The sequence below is a fragment of the Protopterus annectens genome, chromosome 12.part0, assembly GCF_019279795.1.
Source record: "Protopterus annectens isolate FY-2018-M chromosome 12.part0, PAN1.0, whole genome shotgun sequence".
Classification (NCBI taxonomy): Eukaryota; Metazoa; Chordata; order Ceratodontiformes; family Protopteridae; genus Protopterus; species Protopterus annectens.
In genome coordinates, this window is record NC_056746.1 from 383,033,427 (window position 1) to 383,057,022 (window position 23,596).

The 23,596-nt window shown below is 44.2% G+C and overlaps 1 protein-coding gene across 1 annotated transcript in view; it reads right to left on the reverse strand.

The window, feature by feature from the left end:
* The window catches only part of TNRC18 (trinucleotide repeat containing 18), a 725,141-nt gene that overhangs the window by 562,618 nt on the left and 138,927 nt on the right, over positions 1–23,596 (reverse strand). The window contains exons 4-6 of the mRNA XM_044088920.1: positions 23,020–23,225; positions 22,191–22,337; positions 21,095–21,276 (exon numbers count right to left, since the gene is read on the reverse strand). Of these exons, the coding sequence (XP_043944855.1) occupies positions 21,095–21,276; positions 22,191–22,337; positions 23,020–23,225 (535 nt within the window). The remainder of the gene's footprint in view (positions 1–21,094; positions 21,277–22,190; positions 22,338–23,019; positions 23,226–23,596) is intronic.

Consider the following 23,596-nt stretch of genomic DNA (forward strand, 5'->3'; position numbering starts at 1 on the left):
TACTTATGAGCTTCAGGCACCCTATAATACCTGTCCGGTTTAACTGGGGCAGGAGGCAAAGAATCAGGGTTCAGGGAAGCCTCTGCAAAAACATCTTCCACCACATCCAGAACAGGAGGTATAGCTAAAGGCCTATGCTGGGGTAAAAACAAAAATTCCCTAAGCCTCTTCCTGGAATCAGAGAAATCTTGTCCTTCCCATTTAAAATGTTCCCTCATGGAATGAAGAGTCTCTGAAAAAGAAAAATCCTCAGGAGGAGAAGCCGAAGGAGTAGAATCATCCACATCAGAATCAGAATACAGAATCAGAATAAGGAGGATACTCCTGTAAGTCTTCAGCCAAAGACTCAGAAGCCTCCGAACACTGCTCAAAACTCTCAAGCTCAGGTTCCACCCTAGGCCTCTTATCAGGAGGGGGCATAGAACCTCTAATCATAGTAATCAAATCTGCCATTTTAAGCATATGTTTCTTAGGCAAAGATCCTGAAGAACTAGGAGAGACACCCACTGAAGTTAAACCTGGCCTGCCTCTCAAAGAAGCCTTGGAAACAGAAGGGGAGGGCCTAACCACCTTAGGAAGGGAGAGGAGAACAGCCACCTGAGAAGCCCCTTCAGCCTGGCCTACCTCCTGAGAGGACACATCTTGTAACAGTAAAGTCTCTCCCTGAAACTCCAAAGAAACTTCTGGCAGAACCTCCGCTCCACTGAGCCTTCTAAAGAACCGACGTCCGGGACTGACGGTTCTTCCAACCTAGGCTTTGTTGCTTTGTCCTTGCGCTTTTGACGAAGCGGGCGCCGGAGCATCCGACGGCATTTTATAATTACAACTTCCCAAAAACTAACCTGGCACAGTCTAATCTTCTCTTTATAGTGCGTTTGTTAAATCTAGCACAAGAGCGACATCCAACAACGCCGTGCTCAGGCCCTAAGCAAGGTATACACAAGGTATGGTAATCCCTATGAGGTATCTGTTTCCCACATAATACAGTTATTCACTTTTTCTGACATCCGGTTAAATACTGAGGCAAGAAAAACCAAAATATTCCCCAACGGGTACTTAGCCAACTTTGATTCGGTCTGAAACTCCGACTTCAGAAAATTTCAGAACGCCAACCTGCACTCGCAAAACTGCTTCTGCATCGGATCATGCGGCAAAAAAGACTGAGGATATGACGTCGGTCATGCGCATTTGTACCCTGACGTCAGACCACGCGCTTTGACCGATGTCAGCCATATACTTTGGTATTCGGGCCGACTGGGACAGCGGACTACCCAAGTGTTAGGACTGCAGCAATGTGGGATGAAGAACATCTTCGAAACAGTGCATCCAAATCTACAGACACTGCAGCTAACAGCCTGGGAGATCCCATAAATAACTTCAGCCTATCTCTCTCCAAGGAAGTTCAGCGGATACTAACAGAGGCTCGAAGACCCTCCACCAGAAAGGTTTACTTAGCAAAGTGGAAAAGATTCAGCAATTGGAATACCAGCATGGGACATGATGCATCATTACTGAACATCCCACTCATCTTGGAATATTTGGCAGATATGTTAAAGAACGGCCTCTCATATTCTTCCATAAAGATACACGCATCTGCTATTTCTGCTAGATACAACACTGATCCTCCTGTTTTTTCACACCCTTTACTAAGGCAATTCCTCAGGGGAATCAAGGAACATTAAGCCACCAAGAAAGGCCCCAGTGCCAGCCTGGGACCTCAATTTTGTCCTAGAAAAACTGACTCTACCTCCATTTGAGCCAACAGCTTCAGTTGACTTGCAATTTCTCTCTTGGAAGACAGCTTTCCTGTTGGCAATTACATCAGCAAGAAGGGTTTCGGAGCTACAGGCCCTAATGGCAATACCACCCTTTATTATTTTTCACAGAGACAGAGTTTCATTAAGGACCAACCCTACTTTCATGCCAAAGGTGGTATCTAGGGTTTCTTTAAATCAAGCAATTAATCTGCCTGCTTTTCCCAATCCTGAGAACAAGGGGAAAGACTGTTGCATACCTTGGACATTCACAGACAACTTTATTACCTGGACAGAACCAAGGCCAGTAGGAAGTCTGAACAACTTTGTAGCTTACGCCTGCAGTCCAAGGAAAAGCAATTTCAAAAACAAACTATTTCAAAATGGATTGGACATTGCATCAGATTCTGTTATTCCTTTCATGGAAAGACTGTTCCAGCCAATGTCAGACCACATTCCACCAGAGCTACAGCCACCTCTACAGCATTCTTAAGAGGGGTGCCTACTAAGGACATTCTAGAAGCTGCTACATGGAGCTCTGTGCATACATTCTCCAAACACTACAATCTCCTCTATACTCCAGATCCAGAGCAGGCTTTGCTTGCAGTCCTGCAGGGTTTGATTGCCACACCATCTTTTCCTAGAGCATTCCTCCTCCCCAGCTAAGCTATGGTATTCTACCCACATGTTATGACTGCAGTTGCATTCTTGAAGGACATAGTACAGTTTTGTACCTACCATAAATGTAGATGTCCGATAGACATGCAACTGCAGTCGGATTTTCCCACCCTCCATACCCCTCTATGCCTAGGGTCCACTCCTATCCCTGTTTCTCTTAGCTGGGGATATCTGTTATGGTGTATGTGTTTTATTGCTCATTTATTTGTTTGGAATCCTGTTTTTGTCTTCCAATTTGATTACAGCCTTCCTTGGAGGGCACCTGGCATCTGGGGCAAGAAACACTGAAGAAAATGGCGTCGGCTGATGCTTATGTACTCCAGCCGCTCTGACGTCGGAGAGAAATGCGACATCAGCCGACGTCGGACCCAGACTTTGGAATCCGGCCGACCGAGGGCTGCCTGAGGCAGGGCAACCCACATGTTATGACTGCAGTTGCATTCTTGAAGGACATCATCAGTGGTGTTTGTACGTCTTTACCATTAGTTGTCCTGGAAGAATGTGGTCCTTGAAGGCTGTCAGAACATTCTGTACAGATAACGTTTCTTTTTGATTGATATGCAGGTGCATTTGACTTGGGTTCCATTTGCCCTGAATGCACTTCCCTGCCAGGTGAGCCCCCCATGCATAGTCTGATGCATCTATTGTTGGGGTTTAGGCGGCAGGGGGTCGTGTGAAAGGTAGTCCCTTGTTTTGGTGGCAGGCCTCTGCCCACTAAAGGAACTCTAGGCGTAGGCAAGGAATGATAGGAAACATTGTTTCTAGGTTTTGAGAATGTTGACACCATAGGCTTTTAGATACCACTGTAGTTTCCTCATATGCAGTCTTGCATATGGAATTAGAAGAATGCAGGAGGCCATGAACCCCAAGGCTTGCAGTATTTGTCTTGCAGACAGCAGGGGTTTTGTGGCCACTTGTTTGAAGCAAGTTGTCAAATGAATTTGCTTTTCTGGCGTGAGGTAAGCCATCTGGGAAGTAGTATTCAAGCTTGCTCCCAGGAATACAATTGACATCGGTAAGGAGCAAGAAAAAGTTTCCCCAACAAGGTACTTAGCTTTAGTTGAAAACTTCTGTTCGAAAATCAAAAATGAAAATTTCAGGAGTCGGCTGACCGGCACTTGTGAACTGCTTCTGCTTCGGGCACCACATGGCAAGAAAGACTGATGTAATGGCGTCGGCTGCATGTTTTATACCCCCGATGACCTGACGTCATGGAAGAAGGGACAGCAACCAACGCAGGACCCAAGACTTTGTTAATCAGGCCGACTGAGGGCAACCTGCAAGTAGATTACCCAAATGTAATGAGTGCAACAGTGAAACACGAAGAACATCCAGGAGTGCAACAGTGAATACACTCTAACATCTACATTTATGGTAAGTGTACACAACTGTACTATGTTCTTCATGTTTCACTGTTGCAGTCATTACATTTGGGTTAATTCCCATCATTACATTTGGGTTGATTCCCAAAGCTAAGGAAGGGTGGAGGAGAAAGTTAGATAGCATTAGGACCAGCTATTAAGCCCTGCAAGACTGCAGTGGCAAAACCAGCTCTGGATTTAGAAAAAATAGGCATGTGGTCATGCTTGGTGAAGGTAAGTACAGAGCTCCAGGTAGCAGCTTCGAGGATGCATCTGGTAGGGACACCTCTGAGAAAGGCTGTAGAGGTAGATGCAGCCCTAGTGGAATGTGATATTATCCCCTGTGGGGTAGGTTTTCCATGGTACTTATAGCAGAAATGAATGCAATGGCCTAACCACATAGAAATGGTTTGCTTTGAGATGGCCTATCCCTCTGCCCCTGCAGCAAAGCCAACTAGCAGCTGCTCAGACTATCTGAGAGGCTTAATGCTGTCCAAATAAAATCGAAGTTGTCTGTGCATGTCCAAAGAGTGCAGGATTCGTTCTCCCTTGTTCTGTGGATTAGGGAAAAAAGTAGGTAAATGAATGGACTGATTAAGGGACACACTAGACACCACCTTGGGCATAAAGAAAGGATTGGTCCTGAGGGACACCCTGTCTGCATGGAAGATGATGAAGGGCTCCACTACCACGACAGCCTGTAATTCAGATACTCTTCTTGCTGAAGTGATTGCTAGAAGGAAGGCTGTTTTCCAAGAAAGGAATTTCAATTCTGCAGATGCAACTGGCTTAAAAGGAGGTAGAGTCAGCTTTTCCAATACAAAGGTCCCAGGCTGGAGTAGGGGCTCTCCTGGGTGGTCTTAAATTTTTGGACCCTCTGAGGAATTGCTTTAGCAGGGGCTGAGAGAAGAGGGGTGGGTTCAGTATTATAATATGCTGAAATGGCAGAGGCATGAATTTTAATTGAGAAGGAAAGGCCCTTGTGGAGCATCTCTGTTAAGTACTGAAGAATATACGGTAAGCTAGGCACCTTAGTGCCCATCCCTCGAGTCTGGCTCCAGGAACAGTATCCCTTCCACTTTTCAGCATAGGATTTTCTAGTACTGGGCCTCCTTGCCTCCGGAATGACATCTAGCACCTGCTTACTGATAGCTGATATTGGAGAGCTTAAGGAATAAGCCAGGCTGCAAGGTTCAGAGTTTGAAGCAGAGGTTGCAGAATCTGGCCCTCCTGCTGGGAAAGCAGGGAAGGGGTTTGAGGCAGGTGCCATGGTTCCTGCAGTGACATACTGCGTAAGAGGGGGTTACCAGTGCTGGCCTGGCCAGTCTGGTGCAATCAGTATTGTCCTTGGTTTGTCCTTCTTGATCTTTAGCAGAACTTTCAAGAGGAGAGGCAGAGGGGGAAGGCATAAACTGAGAGGCTTTTCCAGGTGAAGGACAGGGTATCCACTTTCCAAGCTTGAATGTGGGAAGTCCTTGTGCAGAATTTGTCCAATTGATAGTTTTGGGGGAGGCAAGCAGGTCCATCTCTGAATTCCTCCCATCCGTTTCTCAAAAGGTTGAATACCTTTGGGCCCAGTTTCCACACGTGGGGGTCCATGAGCTTTCTGCTTAGGTCGTCTGCCAGTGAATTTAGCTTGCTTAGCAGGAATTGAGCTTGTAGGTGCACTTGGTAGCTTAACGCTATATTCCACAGAGCCATGGCTAGTCTGCAGAGGGTACAAGTGGGTTCCCCCTGCTTATGTATCACATAACAGGGGTGTTGTCTGTCTTTACCAATAATTAGTCCTGGAAAAATGTGGTCCTTGAAGGCTCTCAGGGAATTCTGCACAGCTAACATTTCTTTTTGATTGACACGCAGGTGAATCTGAATCTGGCTCCATTTGCCCTGAATGCACTGCCCTGCCAAGTGATTCCCCCCATGCACTGTCTGATGAGTCTGTTTGTTAGGGTTTGGGCAGCAGGGGGGTAGAGTGAATTGCAGTCCCTTGTTGTGGTAGCAGGCCTCTGCCCACCAAAGGAACTCTGTCTTTATACAAGGAATGATAGGAATCATTGATTCCAGGTAGTGAGAATGTTGACACCATAGGTTTTTTAGACACCATTGTAGTTTCCTCATATGCAGTCTTGCATATGGAATTAGTAGAATGCAAGAGGCCATGAACCCCAGGGCTTACAGGATTTTCCTTGCAGATAGCCAAGTCTTTGTGGCCAATAGTTTGAAGTAGGCTGTCAAATAAACTTGTTTCTCTGGCGTGAAGTAAGCCATCTGGGAAGTTGTGTTCAAGCTTGCTCCCAGGAATACAATTTGTTGGCAGGGTACTAGATAAGATTTTGTTTCGTTTATGGTGTGTACCCCAGCGAGGTTAGAGGTTTCTTTACAAATGCCAGATGTTTTAATAGCATGTCCTGGCTTTCTGCCTGAATTAAACAATCATCCAGGTATGGGTATATTTGAATTTTTCTTTGCCTGCAAAATGCAATGACTGGAGCTAGGCACTTTGTGAATACCCTGGGCACAGTAGACAAGCCAAAGGGAAAGGCAGAGAACTGGTAGTGCATGGAGCCTGCTCTCAAGCATAGGTATTTTCTGCAAGATTCCCTTACTGAGATGTGCAGGTAAGCTTCCTTTAAGCCTAAGGTTGCCAACCAGGCATCTTTGCCTAGCATAGGAAGCAGGAAGTGTTAACATTTTGAATTTTGGGATTTCCAAAAAGGTGTTTAGAGTAGAGAGCTCGCCCGGGATATGATGCCAGGAGCTGTCTTTTCTGGGTACCAGGAAAAGCCACGAGTAAAAATCTTGTCCCCTTTCTTCTGCTGGGACAGGTTGAATAGCCCTGATACTTAGAAGAGAGAGAACCTGCTGTTGAGCCTCTGCCCATTGATTTGGGGGAAGGTCTGGCCAACCATTTGGGGTTGGGTAAGGTGTGGAAGTGGAATCTGGTATCCCTGGAAAACTAAATTTAAAAGCCATTTGTCCTGGGTAATGAGTTCCCAATTTTCTGCATGCCTGGTGATCTTTCCCGCTAATGGGGCAGGCAGTTGAGCAGGGCTTGGAAGGTTTAAGGTTAAGTCACTGTGACATTTTTCCATAGGGGGTTGTCTTACTACTTCCAGGTTTGGAAGTGGGAGCCCCCCCCCCCCCCACTGCTTAGGCCTGTGAGTACCTTGACACAGTAGCCTAGGTGGTCTGCTGTTCCTGGGTTTGGACTGAGAAGGCCTGGATGAGATAGGAAAAGATCAATTCTTAGAAGGCCAATGCCTACTAAATCTGGGAGGCTGTACTTGCAGGAAATCTTTAACAGTTTGCATAGATTTAGCTTTTTCCTCCATCTTTTTAAGGCCGCCTTCTGCTTTGTTACCAAAGAGACGGTCTTGGTTTAAGGGAGCATCCAGTAATTTAGCTTTAACATGATCTGGCAAATTTAGCTCCTTAAGCCAGTCATGCCTTCTAAGAACAGACCCAGTGACAGCAGCCCTGCAAGATGCTTCTAGAGTCAAAACCACATTGCAAAGTATGTTTACCAACTTGTTCAGCAGAATGCATTAAATCCTGTAAATCTTTAACTTTCAGCACAGTCAGGAATCAACATAAATTTTTTGTTTAAGTAGTCCCATAATATGCTGCTGATACTTTAACATATGAAACTGGCAGTTTAAGGCCCTAATGGCCAAAGTAGCAGAAGTGTATACCTTCTTACCCCATCTGTCCAAGGCCCTGGAATCTCTATCAGAGGGGGTAGGGTTTTTGGCAGTAGTAGCCTTAATGACTTTAGGTCCTTGGGAAATGGTCTCTGGGTCTGCAGTAGGATTCTTGAAGAGGAACTTTTGAGTCAGGTACTCTAATACCGGTCAGGTTTCCTGGGAGCTGGAGGGAAAGTGTCTGGGGCAGGCTAGAATCCAAGAAAGCATCATCTACAATGTCCAGGACAGGAGGGACAGCGCTAAAGGCCTGTGTTGAGGAAGGAGTAAAAATTCTCTAAGCCTCTTTTTGGAGTCAGAGTAATCCTGGCTTTCCCAGTGGAAATGCTCCCTAAGAGTGTGCAAGGTTTCACAAAAAGAAAAATCTTCTGGAGGGGGAAAGCAGAGGGAATGGAGTCCTCTGCATCAGAATCCTCATAGGTAGATAAGGGCAAATCCTGGTAATCATAATAAACAGAAATTTCAGAATCCTGATCAGAAAAATCAGAAGGAAAATCATTTATAGATCTCTTAGAGGGAGAAGGCTGGCTTCCCCTAATTAAAGTAATAAGGTCTTCAGCCATTCTATCATTTGTTTTTTCTTTTTAGGCATATGGGCCTGACCATGAGGTTTGGACGTCTGTTTTCTAGGCGTGGGTCAAGTTTTAGGCCTTGAAGAAGAAGAAGATGGCGTCGGTTTGAAATGCAAGTCAGTAGGCCTGAATACACCCTCAGAAGCCAGTGCCTGCACAGCAGCTCCAGACCCATCCAAGGTAGAGACATCCACAGGTTCCATGGTTGAAGAAGCATCTCGCTGCATACTGGACTCCGAATGGGTCTCAGTAGAGGCCTGCGAATCTGAAGTAGTGGGTAATAGGGGCTATGAAAGTGCCTCACTGAGTACCGGCGAACTGGCGACTAGCTTAATGGAAGTGTCGTTGGCAGCTTTGGACCTATACAGTCGGTCTCTGTCTTTATCGTTACATTTTTTCAGAATGTCGGCAGTCAGAATGCTTACCGAAGCCATTTCTGGATAGTTAAACAAAGTACCAAAGTAATTTGCAAGAAAAATAATCCGATGACGAATAGTTTGGGGGTTGAATAAGGCACAAAACCGACAGCAAGGGATGTCGTGGTCTGGGCCTAAGCAAGGAATGCAGTACGAAAAACTTTGAGGTATTTGCTTTCCACAGGTAATACAATTGTTAACTTTTACTGACATCAGTTTAGAGCAAGAAAAAGGATCCCTAACGGGGTACTTAGCTTTTTTAAAGACTTCGGTTCTGAAACTAGAAAACGAAAACTTAAGGAGTCGGCCGACTGGCACTTGTGAACTGCTTCTGCTTTGGGCACCGCGAGACAAGAAAGACAGATGTAATAGCATCGGCTGCATGATTTATACCCCTGACGACCTAACGTCATGGAAGAAGGGACAGCATCCGATGCAGGGATCCAAGACTTTGATATTCAGGCTGGCTGAGGGCTACCTGCAGGTAAATAACCCACATGTAATGACTGCAACTGTGAAACACGAAGAACATCTCCAGGTTGCAGCTTCCAGAATGTCCCTGGTAGGGACTCCCTTGAGAAATGCTGTAGAGGTAGAAGTAGCCCTAGTGGAATTTGTTCCGACTCCCTGAGGGGTTGGTTTTCCAAGGTGCTTGTAGCAGAAATGAATGCAATGTGCTATCCGTTTGGAAATGGTTTGTTTAGAAATGGCCTTGGCCTCTGCCCCTGTTGCAAAGCTGACTAGCAGCTGGTCAGATTTTCTGAAAGGCTTAGTCCAATCAAGGTAGAACCGGAGCTGTCTGTGCACATCCCAAAGAGTGCAGGATCCTTTCCCTTTTATTCTGAGGGTTAGGGAAGAAGGTTGGCAAATGGATGGATTGGTTTAGGGCCACACTGGACATCACCTTAGGCATAAAGGACGGGTTAGTCCTGAGGGAAACCCTGTCAGCATGGAAGATAATAAAGGGTTCCACAGCCATCAGTGCCTGTAGCTCAGACACTCTGCTAGGTGATGTAAAGGCTAGAAGCAAGTCTGTTTTCCAAGAGAAGAATTTTAACTCTGCTGAAGCAGCAGGTTCAAAAGGGGGAAGCATGAGCTTTTCCAGTACAAAGTTAAGGTCCCAAGCAAGGGTGGGTGCTCTCCTTGGGGACCTTAAGTTGTTGGCCCCTCTCAGGAACTGTTTAATGAGAGGGTGAGAAAATAGAGATGGGCTCAGTATTGTAATGAGCCAAAATGGCAGAGGCATGAATCTTAATGGAGGAGAAGGACAGGCCTCTATGGAGTAGCTCTACTAGGTAATCCATGATTAGAGGTAAGGAGGGCACAGCTGTGTCATTTCCTTTAGACTGAATCCAAGAACAATATCTTTTCCAGTTTTCCGCATAGGATTTCCTAGTACTAGACCTTCTGGCTTCAAGAATGAAGTCCAGCACTTGTTTACTTAGAGCTGCTGGTGGAGTATTCAAGGAATAAGCCAGGCTGCAAGATTTAGGGTTTGCAATTGTGGATGCAAAATCTGTCCCTCCTGCTGTGACAGCAAGGGTAGGGGTCTGGTGTAGGTGCCAGGGTGGCACCGTTGTCAGGCAGTGCAGGAGTGGGTACCAGTGCTGGTGTGGCCAGTTCGGGGCAATCAGAATTGTCCTTGGCCTGTCTTCCTTTATCTTGAGTAGTACTCTTGAGAGAAGGGATAGAGTTGGAAGGCATAGATTGAGAGGTTTTCCCAATGAAAGGATAGGGCATCCACCTCTCAGGCCCTGCTGTGAGGGTTCCTGGTGCAGAATTCGCTTAACTGGTGGTTGTGGGGGGAGGCAAAGAGATCCACCTCTGGGGTCCCCCACCTCTGGATCAGAAGGTTGAAGGTGCTGGGCTCTAATTTCCACTTGTGTGGTTCTAGGAGATTTCTGCTTAAGTCGTCTGCCAGTGAATTTTGTTTGCCTGGCAGGAAATGAGCTTGTAGATGGACTTGGTTGTCCAAAGCTGTGCTCCACAGAGTCATGACTAACCTGCAGAGCGGGAAATAACTAGCTCCCCCCTGGTTATGTACCACATAACTGTGGTGTTGTCTGTTTTTATCAGCAGTTGTTCTGGAAGGATTAGTTATCTGAAAGCTGTCAGAGCATTCTGTAGAGCTAGCATCTCCTTTTGGTTGATGTGCAGGAGAATTTGGCTTGGGGTCCAGTGGTCCTGAATGCATTTGCCAGTCATGTGGGCCTCCCATGCATAGTCTAATGGGTCTGTGGTCAGGGTATGGGTGGCGTGGGGTCGAGTAAAATGCAGTCCCTTGTTGTGGTTGCATGCTTCTGCCCACCAAAGGAACTCTGGCCTCAGACAAGTTATGACAGGAATGACTGTTTCCAAGTCCTGAGAATGTTGGCATCAAAAACTTTTTAAGTGCCACTGAAGTTTCCTCATACGCAGTCTTGCATATGGAATTAGCAGAATACATGAGGCCATGAACCCTAGGGCTTGCAGTATTTTTCTTACAGTTAGCTGGGTACTGGTGGCCATTTGCTTGAAGTTGTCTGTCAGATAGACCTGTTTTTCTAAAGTGAGAAATGCCATCTGGGAAGTTGTTTCCAAGCTTGCTCCCAGGAATACAATCTTCTGACTGGGCACCAGTTGTGATTTATTTTCGTTGATTGTGTACCCCAATGAAGTGAGAAGGCTTTTTACAAATGCCAGGTGCTGAAACAGCAATTCCTGGCTGTCCACCTGAATCAGGCAGTCGTCCAAGTATGGGTAAATTTGGATATTTCTCTGCCTGCAGTATGCAAAGGCTGGAGCCAGGCATTTTGTGAATACCCTGAGCACAGTAGATAAGCCAAAGGTAAGTGCAGAGAACTGATAATGCATAGATCCTGTCCTGAAACGTACATATTTCCTGCACGATTCCCTGATGGGGATGTGCAGATAAGCTTCCTTTAAGTCTAGGGTGACTAACCAGTCATCCTTGGCTAGCATAGGGAGAAGCTGTTGCAGGGTAAGCATCTTGAATTTTGGGACCACCAGGAAGGTGTTGAGAACTTAAAGATCCAGGATTGGGCACCAAAAGCCCCCTTTCCAGGGTAACAGGAATAGTCAGGAGTAGAAACCCTGACCCTTTTGTTCTACTGGAACTGGCTGAATAGGGCTGATGTTGAGCAGGGAAAGAACAGTTTTCAGCCTCTGTCCACTGTTTGGAGGAAGGTCTGGAAAATCACTTGGGGTTGGCAGTGAATGGAAATAAAATTTGTACCCCTGGGATACAATGTTGAGGACCCATTGGTCCCGAGTGATCGACATCCAGTTTTTTGCATGAAGGGCAAGTTTTCCTCCTAGGGGCACAAGCAATTAGGCAGGGCTGGGCAGTAGAGTTGACAAGTCATTGTGAACTTTTTCCATAGGGAGGTGGCTTACCACTCCCTGTTTTAGGGGTGGGAGCACTTCATTGCTTAGATCTCTGCATACCCTGAGACTGTAGTCTGGATGGTCCGTTTCCTCTGGGTCTTGATTGGGGAAGGCCTGGAGGGGGCTGGAAAGGACCAGTGTTTTGAAGGGCAATGCCTACTGAATTGAGGTGGTTGCACTTAAGAATTCTTTAACAGTTTGCATAGATTTAGCTTTTTCTTCCATCTTTTTAAGAAAAAACTTCTGCTTTGGTGCCAAACAAAATGTCCTTATTTAAAGGAGTGTCTAGTAATTTGGATTTGACATGATCTGGCAAGGTCTGCTCCTTCAGCCAAGCATGTCTTCTCAGTACAGAGCCAGTGACTGCAGCCCTGCAAGATGCTTCTAGGGCATTAAAACCACACTACAAAGTATGCTTACTAATTTTGTTTGCAGAATGCATAAGCTCTTGCAAATCTTTTATTTTCTGCACAATATGGAAATATTACCATTTTTTGTTTAATGAGTTCCATAATATGTTGCTGGTACTTCAGCATGTGAAACTGGCAATTCAATGCCCGGATAGCAAGAGTTGCAGAGGTATATACCTTCTTACCCCATCTGTCTAAAGCTCTGGAATCCCTGTCCGAAGGGGTAGGATTTTTGACTAATAGCCTTAATACCTTTAGGTCCCTGGTAAATGACCTCTGGATCAGCAGTAGGATACTTGAAAAGAAACTTGTGGGAACCAAGTACTCAGAAGTACCTGTCAGGTTTCCTAAGGGCCAGACGCAAGGTGTCTGGAGTAAGACTGGATTCCATGAAAACATCATCCACAACATCCAGGACAGGGGGAATAGCTAAAGGCATGCGCTGAGGTAGCTCTAAAAATTCTCAGAGTCTCTTTTTGGACGGAGGATAGTCTTGGCATTCCCAATGGAAACGCTCTCTTAAAAGTATGCAAGGTTTCACCAAAAGAGAAATCCTCTGGAAGGGAGGCAGAGGGAATTGATTCCTCTGCATCGGAATCCTCATAGGCTGATAAGGGCATGTCCTGATAATCAGAAAGGTCAGAGTCATCAGACTCCTGGTCTGTAGAATCTGAAGGCAACTGAATTCTTTGTCGCTTAGCAGGGGAAGGCTGGCTTCCCCTAATTAGCATTACAAGGTCTTCAGTCATTCTAAGCATTTGTTTTGTGGCATGGGGGCCTGAGCATGCACTTTGGTTGTTGGTTTTCTAGATGTAGTGTGTATTCTGGGCCTAAGAAACTCTGTAGTTTTGGATTAAAAAGTCATCAGTTTGATTTGAACATTGGTAGGTCGGAAAACACCCTCAGCAGCTTCAGATTCATCCAAGGTAGAGCCATCCGCTGGTTCCATAGTTGAAGAAGCATCCCGCGGCATATCGGACTCCGAATGGGTCTCAGCAGAGGCCTGTGAATCCACAGAAACAGACATAAGGGCTGCAAAGGCTTTTACTGAGTACCGGCGGACTGGCATCAGCTTAACGGAAGCGGCCGGCAGTTTTGAACCTATGCAGTCCTCTGTCTTTATCCTTATTTTTTTCAGAAGATCAGTAGTCGGATGGCTTACCAAAGATCGAGAGCAAAAGAATTTAGCTACAAAATAGCCCGACGATGAATGGTCGGGCGTTAACCAAGGCACAAAACCGACAGCGAGGGACGTTGTGGTCTGGGCCTAAACAGGTGGCAGTTGTTGTGTCTTCGGCTTTTCCTGGTTAGGTCACCACAGCGGAACTCTGGTCCGCTAATGATTGGCAGTGATTTTTACGCGCTGAGTTGCCAGCCCTAATGCACAGCCTTCAACTAAGGTACGCCATTCACGCATGTCTTCATGCAGAAGACGCCTAGCCAAGTCGAACCGGTCAGCATCTTACTGTGAGGCGACAACGCAGTAAGAATGAAAATCTCTGTGAGGTATTTGCTTTCCACAGGCAAGACAATAACTTTTTCTGACATCAGTTAGAGCAAGAAAAAAGGATCCCCAATGGGGTACTTAACTTTAAAGACTTCAGGATTATCAACTCGAAAAATTAAAATTTAAGTTAGTGGTCGAACAGCACTTATGAACTGCTTCTGCTTCGGCTCCTCAGCAAGAAAGACTGATATAATGGCGTCGGCTGCCTGTTTTTATACCCCTGACGACCTGACGTCAAGGACGAAGCAACAGCATCTGACGCAGAAATACTAAGACTCTGGTATTCGGGCCGACTGAGGGCTATCTGCAGGCAGACAACCAAAGTGTGATGACTGCAAACCAAGTCAGACAGATTTTTTTTTTTTTTTTTTTTTTTTTTTTTTTTACAAGAGATAGGAACATTCTGATGTACACTGATAACAAATAGAGCAATTTAGCTTCTATGACCTACAAGAAATGGAAACCCAGTCTGTTGGACATACATGCACAGTGCAGATGAAAGACCTAAGAAACTGAGCATTGCAAATGACTAAAACATCTCCATTGCACGTATGGGCAGTGTGAACCCTAAATAAAACTTCCAATAAGCATCAGGAAGAATAAACAAGCTCTGGAAACAAGGAGAAAAAAACCCAGGAAACTGTGCTGGAATCTGGAACTGTAACTGCTGCAAAACTACAAGGTAAACTGCCAATATTAACAACATTCTCATACCTGAAGCAAGTGCAACAATACAAGTATGGGTCAGGGGAAATATACAAGGAGAATTCCCAGCTAAGCTGCATTTTTAAAACCTGTAATCTGTAAACAAACTATGTGAGCTGAAAATGAAATGAAAATGTGCCGGCAGATAAACAGAATACTCCCATTACATGCCAACAAAGTTGAACTGCAATTTCAATTATTAAATAAATGATTGGAATTAAAACTTCCAAACTTCAGCGATAACAGTGACAATCAGACCTGTCAGGTAAATGACACAGCTCCTGTCCAGTACAGCATGCATTGACTGTTGCCAGGTAATCACTGCTTCTCCAATCTCAATGTACTTGTGAAAATGCAGCCTCCCCAAATTACATTACTTATGTACCCCTTTGACAGACATGAATAAAACTTGAGAGTCCTAACGTTATCTATTAACGCCATGCTTACATGCTTAATACACAGTAAAAAGAAATCTGAAGGGACAGAATCAAATGATCTACTCAGTTTCAGTTACCATGTTGACTTGTATAATTAATTTTACTTGGTCTTCTTCACCTTTAATAGACTTTTCATCACTATGCTCATCTACTTCCACATACAGGAACAAATGCACTTTTGTGCACTTCTCTTGCACCTTTACTGATGACTCATTTTGCTTGGGCATCTCAAAACACAATTAAAATTAAGTGATTTTAATTCATTAGTCCTGGTACTTTCAGGCAGTGGTACTGATAAGAATTAATTTATGTATTGAAACAGAATTGGCTAGCACATTTTTTTCTTGTAAAATACAAGGAGACTTTTGTTCATTAATGCAGACACATTCACTAACCACAAGCTGTGCACTCCTCTGTAGTTCCATGGCATGGGCTGCTTGCTGTTGTAGCATAAAGTTCATGTTGCCGTAACAACTGCTGGTGTGACAGCAGCCGAAGCTGATGGGCATGTTGGCGAACTTCTGGCAGGATTCCATTAACTCAGCTGAAGAAAAACATGGATCATCATGAATAAATCAAAAGCCAAAAGTAAGACTATAAAACTTTTTTAAATATTACTTTAGTGACTGGCAAATGAAAAAAGAAAAAAAATTGTTCTATGCCACCTTAACTTGACTAGTTTATTCACACAGAACAAGCTACACAAATGGAACTTACTTGCATTACACACTAAGCAAATAATGATTTCACATGGGTCACATAACTAAAAAGCAGAACTAAGTGGTCTTAGCACTTCACTGGTAGGTATTTTATGCGTCTTCATTTTTTGTGCTTTTCAGATTTTCCTTCCAGGCGGAGAACAGAAAGCATGGCTACAACTCTACTGACAATATTCATATGAACATCTTATTCAGCTGTTAACCAAGGGCTCCCAAACATGGAAAGAAAACATTTCTATGTGTAGGTGTAGAGGGAGGTCATAAATATTACTGAATTAGAAAAAAATTATACCAGTCACAGCAGTTGGTGCAGAAGACTTAAGGCTATAATCATGCTACTTACTTGGGATAAGGTGGTTTGATTCCCTCATCCTTCACTTGCCTACTGGATGACCTTGAGCAAGTTACTTAGACAGTTGGGAATTTAGGCTGGGCTCCTAATGGACTGCATGTCTAGTAACTACTTATGACCCCGAAGCAAAGATGTATAATACCCCCATGGAACACCTAGATGAACCACTGCAGGTAGAAATTCTTTCCTCACCAGGGAAAGGAGGTCACACCAAAAGTGCTTAAAATGAGAATCCAACTAAAGAAACGCCCACTAGTATATGTCTTGGGGTAGTGCAGTAAAACTGTGGTGTTGTCTGTTTTATCAGCAGTTGTTCTGGAAGGATTAGTTATCTGAAAGCTGTCAGAGCATTCTGTAGAGCTAGCATCTCCTTTGGTTGATGTGCAGGAGAATTTGGCTTGGGGTCCAGTGGTCCTGAATGCATTTGCCAGTCATGTGGGCCTCCCATGCATAGTCTAATGGGTCTGTGGTCAGGGTATGGGTGGCGTGGGGTCGAGTAAAATGCAGTCCCTTGTTGTGGTTGCATGCTTCTGCCCACCAAAGGAACTCTGGCCTCAGACAAGTTATGACAGGAATGACTGTTTCCAAGTCCTGAGAATGTTGGCATCAAAGACTTTTTAAGTGCCACTGAAGTTTCCTCATAAGCAGTCTTGCATATGGAATTAGCAGAATACATGAGGCCATGAACCCTAGGGCTTGCAGTATTTTTCTTACAGTTAGCTGGGTACTGGTGGCCATTTGCTTGAAGTTGTCTGTCAGATAGACCTGTTTTTCTAAAGTGAGAAATGCCATCTGGGAAGTTGTTTCCAAGCTTGCTCCCAGGAATACAATCTTCTGACTGGGCACCAGTTGTGATTTATTTTCGTTGATTGTGTACCCCAATGAAGTGAGAAGGCTTTTTACAAATGCCAGGTGCTGAAACAGCAATTCCTGGCTGTCCACCTGAATCAGGCAGTCGTCCAAGTATGGGCAAATTTGGATATTTCTCTGCCTGCAGTATGCAAAGGCTGGAGCCAGGCATTTTGTGAATACCCTGAGCACAGTAGATAAGCCAAAGGTAAGTGCAGAGAACTGATAATGCATAGATCCTGTCCTGAAACGTACATATTTCCTGCATGATTCCCTGATGGGGATGTGCAGATAAGCTTCCTTTAAGTCTAGGGTGACTAACCAGTCATCCTTGGCTAGCATAGGGAGAAGCTGTTGCAGGGTAAGCATCTTGAATTTTGGGACCACCAGGAAGGTGTTGAGAACTTAAAGATCCAGGATTGGGCACCAAAAGCCCCCTTTCCAGGGTAACATGAATAGTCAGGAGTAGAAACCCTGACCCTTTTGTTCTACTGGAACTGGCTGAATAGGGCTGATGTTGAGCAGGGAAAGAACAGTTTTCAGCCTCTGTCCACTGTTTGGAGGAAGGTCTGGAAAATCACTTGGGGTTGGCAGTGAATGGAAATAAAATTTGTACCCCTGGGATACAATGTTGAGGACCCATTGGTCCCGAGTGATCGACATCCAGTTTTTTGCATGAAGGGCAAGTTTTCCTCCTAGGGGCACAAGCAATTAGGCAGGGCTGGGCAGTAGAGTTGACAAGTCATTGTGAACTTTTTCCATAGGGAGGTGGCTTACCACTCCCTGTTTTAGGGGTGGGAGCACTTCATTGCTTAGATCTCTGCATACCCTGAGACTGTAGTCTGGATGGTCCGTTTCCTCTGGGTCTTGATTGGGGAAGGCCTGGAGGGGGCTGGAAAGGACCAGTGTTTTGAAGGGCAATGCCTACTGAATTGAGGTGGTTGCACTTAAGAATTCTTTAACAGTTTGCATAGATTTAGCTTTTTCTTCCATCTTTTTAAGAAAAAACTTCTGCTTTGGTGCCAAACAAAACGTCCTTATTTAAAGGAGTGTCTAGTAATTTGGATTTGACATGATCTGGCAAGGTCTGCTCCTTCAGCCAAGCATGTCTTCTCAGTACAGAGCCAGTGACTGCAGCCCTGCAAGATGCTTCTAGGGCATTAAAACCACACTACAAAGTATGCTTACTAATTTTGTTTGCAGAATGCATAAGCTCTTGCAAATCTTTATTTTCTGCACAATATGGAAATATTACCATTTTTTTGTTTAATGAGTTCCATAATATGTTGCTGGTACTTCAGCATGTGAAACTGGCAATTCAATGCCCGGATAGCAAGAGTTGCAGAGGTATATACCTTCTTACCCCATCTGTCTAAAGCTCTGGAATCCCTGTCCGAAGGGGTAGGATTTTTGACTAATAGCCTTAATACCTTTAGGTCCCTGGTAAATGACCTCTGGATCAGCAGTAGGATACTTGAAAAGAAACTTGTGGGAACCAAGTACTCAGAAGTACCTGTCAGGTTTCCTAAGGGCCAGACGCAAGGTGTCTGGAGTAAGACTGGATTCCATGAAAACATCATCCACAACATCCAGGACAGGGGGAATAGCTAAAGGCATGCGCTGAGGTAGCTCTAAAAATTCTCAGAGTCTTTTTGGACGGAGGATAGTCTTGGCATTCCCAATGGAAACGCTCTCTTAAAAGTATGCAAGGTTTCACCAAAAGAGAAATCCTCTGGAAGGGAGGCAGAGGGAATTGATTCCTCTGCATCGGAATCCTCATAGGCTGATAAGGGCATGTCCTGATAATCAGAAAGGTCAGAGTCATCAGACTCCTGGTCTGTAGAATCTGAAGGCAACTGAATTCTTTGTCGCTTAGCAGGGGAAGGCTGGCTTCCCCTAATTAGCATTACAAGGTCTTCAGTCATTCTAAGCATTTGTTTTTGTGGCATGGGGGCCTGAGCATGCACTTTGGTTGTTGGTTTTCTAGATGTAGTGTGTATTCTGGGCCTAAGAAACTCTGTAGTTTTGGATTAAAAAGTCATCAGTTTGATTTGAACATTGGTAGGTCGGAAAACACCCTCAGCAGCTTCAGATTCATCCAAGGTAGAGCCATCCGCTGGTTCCATAGTTGAAGAAGCATCCAGCGGCATATCGGACTCCGAATGGGTCTCAGCAGAGGCCTGTGAATCCACAGAAACAGACATAAGGGGCTGCAAAGGCTTTTTACTGAGTACCGGCGGACTGGCGACTAGCTTAACGGAAGCGTCGGCAGTTTTGAACCTATGCAGTCCTCTCTCTGTCTTTATCCTTATTTTTTTTCAGAAGATCAGTAGTCAGATGGCTTACCAAAGATCGAGAGCAAAAGAATTTAGCTACAAAAATAGCCCGACGATGAATGGTTCGGGCGTTAACCAAGGCACAAAACCGACAGCGAGGGACGTTGTGGTCTGGGCCTAAACAGGTGACGCAGTTGTTGTGTCTTTCGGCTTTTCCTGGTTAGGGGTCACCACAGCGGAACTCTGGTCCGCTAATGATTGGCAGTGGATTTTTACGTGCTGAGTTGCCAGCCCTAATGCACAGCCTTCAACGAAGGTACGCCCATTCACGCATGTCTTCATGCAGAAGACGCTCTAGCCAAGTCGAACCGGTCAGCATCTTACTGTGAGGCGACAACGCAGTAAGAATGAAAATCTCTGTGAGGTATTTGCTTTCCACAGGCAAGACAATAACTTTTTCTGACATCAGTTAGAGCAAGAAAAAAGGATCCCCAATGGGGTACTTAGCTTTAAAGACTTCAGGATTATCAACTCGAAAAATTAAAATTTAAGTTAGTGGCCGAACAGCACTTGCGAACTGCTTCTGCTTCGGGCTCCTCCTCAGCAAGAAAGACTGATATAATGGCGTCGGCTGCCTGTTTTTATACCCCTGACGACCTGACGTCAAGGACGAAGCAACAGCATCTGACGCAGAAATACTAAGACTCTGGTATTCGGGCCGACTGAGGGCTATCTGCAGGCAGACAACCAAAGTGTGATGACTGCAAACCAAGTCAGACAGATTTTTTTTTTTTTTTTTTTTTACAAGAGATAGGAACATTCTGATGTACACTGATAACAAATAGAGCAATTTAGCTTCTATGACATACAAGAAATGGAAACCCAGTCTGTTGGACATACATGCACAGTGCAGATGAAAGACCTAAGAAACTGAGCATTGCAAATGACTAAAACATCTCCAGTGCACGTATGGGCAGTGTGAACCCTAAATAAAACTTCCAATAAGCATCAGGAAGAATAAACAAGCTCTGGAAACAAGGAGAAAAACCCAGGAAACTGTGCTGGAATCTGGAACTGTAACTGCTGCAAAACTACAAGGTAAACTGCCAATATTAACAACATTCTCATACCTGAAGCAAGTGCAACAATACAAGTATGGGTCAGGGGAAAAATACAAGGAGAATTCCCAGCTAAGCTGCATTTTTAAAACCTGTAATCTGTAAACAAACTATGTGAGCTGAAAATGAACTGAAAATGTGCCGGCAGATAAACAGAATACTCCCATTACATGCCAACAAAGTTGAACTGCAATTTCAATTATTAAATAAATGATTGGAATTAAAACTTCCAAACTTCAGCGATAACAGTGACAATCAGACCTGTCAGGTAAATGACACAGCTCCTGTCCAGTACAGCATGCATTGACTGTTGCCAGGTAATCACTGCTTCTCCAATCTCAATGTACTTGTGAAAATGCAGCCTCCCCAAATTACATTACTTATGTACCCCTTTGACAGACATGAATAAAACTTGAGAGTCCTAACGTTATCTATTAACGCCATGCTTACATGCTTAATACACAGTAAAAGAAATCTGAAGGGACAGAATCAAATGATCTACTCAGTTTCCTCAGTTACCATGTTGACTTGTATAATTAATTTTACTTGGTCTTCTTCACCCTTAATAGACTTTTTCATCACTATGCTCATCTACTTCCACATACAGGAACAAATGCACTTTTGTGCACTTCTCTTTGCACCCTTACTGATGACTCATTTTGCTTGGGCATCTCAAACACAATTAAAATTAAGTGATTTTAATTCATTAGTCACCCTACACAGCACCTGGTACTTTCAGGCAGTGGTACTGATAAGAATTAATTTATGTATTGAAACAGAATTGGCTAGCACATTTTTTTCTTGTAAAATACAAGGAGACTTTTGTTCATTAATGCAGACACATTCACTAACCACAAGCTGTGCACTCCTCTGTAGTTCCATGGCATGGGCTGCTTGCTGTTGTAGCATGTAAAGTTCATGTTGCCGTAACAACTGCTGGTGTGACAGCAGCTGAAGCTGATGGGCATGTTGTAGCGAACTTCTGGCAGGATACATTCCTGGCCAGACAGGTGGCCCTCGTTCCATTAACTCAGCTGAAGAAAAAACATGGATCATCATGAATAAATCAAAAGCCAAAAAAGTAAGACTATAAAACTTTTTTTTCTTTTAAATATTACTTTAGTGACTGGCAAATGAAAAAAGAAAAAAAATTGTTCTATGCCACCTTAACTTGACTAGTTTATTCACACAGAACAAGCTACACAAAATGGAACTTACTTGCATTACACACTAAGCAAATAATGATTTCACATGGGTCACATAACTAAAAAAGCAGAACTAAGTGGTCTTAGCACTTCACTGGTAGGCATTTTTAAGTGCGTCTTCATTTTTTGTGCTTTTCAGATTTTCCTTCCAGGCGGAGAACAGAAAGCATGGCTACAACTCTACTGACAATATTCATATGAACATCTTATTCAGCTGTTAACCAAGGGCTCCCAAACATGGAAAAGAAAAACATTTCCCCTATGTGTAGGTGTAGAGGTCATAGAGGTCATAAATATTACTGAATTTTCAGAAAAAAAATCATACCAGTCTGGCAGTTGGTGCAGAAGACTAAGGCTATAATCTTAACATGCTACTTCTTGGGATACAGGGTTTGATTCCCTCATCCTTCACTTGCCTACTGGATGACCTTGAGCAAGTTACTTAGACAGTGTTCCTGGGCAATACTGGGAATTTAGGCTGGGCTCCTAAATGGTGTCCTGGACTGCATGTCTAGTAACTACTTATGACCCCCGGAAGCAAAGATGTATAATATCCCCCATGGAACACCTAGATGAACCACTGCAGGTAGAAATTCTTTCCTCACCAGGGAAAGGAGGTCACACCAAAAGTGCTTAAAATGAGAATCCAACTTCTTAAAGAAACGCCCACTAGTATATGTCTTGGGGTAGTGCAGTAAATACAGTGAAGGCTTACTTAACCTGTAAATCTGAACCCAGCTTACCAAAGTGTGGAAGATGTTCTGTTGGAATAACCAGGAGTTGTCCAGACTGAGGATCCCGTGCAAATTGATAAGCAGAGGACAGAGAACCAGCCATACTTGGAGGAAAACCAGGAGCCAGACCCTGGTGTAAGGACGTATGACCTAAACCTGTGGAAGCAAAAGAAGTTTTTAGTCGCACTGACAAAGTTTCATTACCTAGACTTTTTTGTCTGGTGCACCTACAAAAATCTGCAGAACACACAAAAAGTTTTTTTTTTCCCCAGCTTAAACACTTGGAAAATATCTTTCAAGGGCTTAAAGAACTACAGTACTGACTTGAGTCCTGTAGACCACTTCTCAAAAAACATAAGCAGACAGCGGTTTCTACTGAAATATAAAACTGAGAGTAGTTTACCTCCATTAAAAGCAACTCCAGATAAAAATAATCCACCTCCACCCTTCATTCTGTGTAGAGTCTGCAATGTCCTCCCCACAGTCGAGTGACCTCCGAAAGACATGCGTGAATGGGCGTGCCTTCGCTGAAGGTTGGGCGTCTGGCTGGCAACTCGGCACCATAAAAATAAAAATCTACTGCCAATCATTAGCGGACCGGAGTTCCGCAGTGGCGACCCCTAACTGGGAAAATACGAAAAGACAAACAACCCTGCATAACACCATAGTGGGAGTGCATAAATGGAGGACTTCAGACATTTCCCGTTTGCTCTCAAACTCCCATTTTCAACTAAAGTTGTATTCAGGAGCACAATATGTTCATATGCTTGGGTTAATATAGGCTCATTCTGCTATTTGTTCAATATATATAAAATCACATATATCAACTTTTACTTACCATAGGGATGACCTGTTAACCAGATGGAAGGACTACCAGTTCTAGGTATCCAGGGGTGTGCTGTGAGGTGGGAAGCAGAATCCAAGGGCCAGCGCCCTGAACCAGCCAGGGCGGATGCTGCAGTCACCATTAAGTTGGAGTTTAGACCGTTTGCTGTGCAGCCAGTGGGATGTAAACGTGCAAAATCTGCCAGCTCTTTGCTTTCTCTGTTATGAGAAAACAAAGTAGTTAAGATAACACACTGCAGAGGCAGTGAAGCAAAACACCACTAGCTATGTAAATACAATTAAAGGCCTGGTCAGGAAAAAAAAAACATTCAGTATATAGATTTCTTCACTTGTATGTACAAGGAACTAATTCTGACTCTGGTTTTGACATCTGCAGTAACATTTGCTAAATTAACATGAAATGCCATATTAGATTTTCAAAAGTCTTGAGAGATCTGGAAATTTCTGCACTACTACAATTACAGAGAAAAACTGCTATTGAGTCAATGAAACATGTTTACTGACATTAACAAATGCCATTTTCATGAATTAAGACAGCAGACCACATAAACAAGTATGTAAAAAATTGC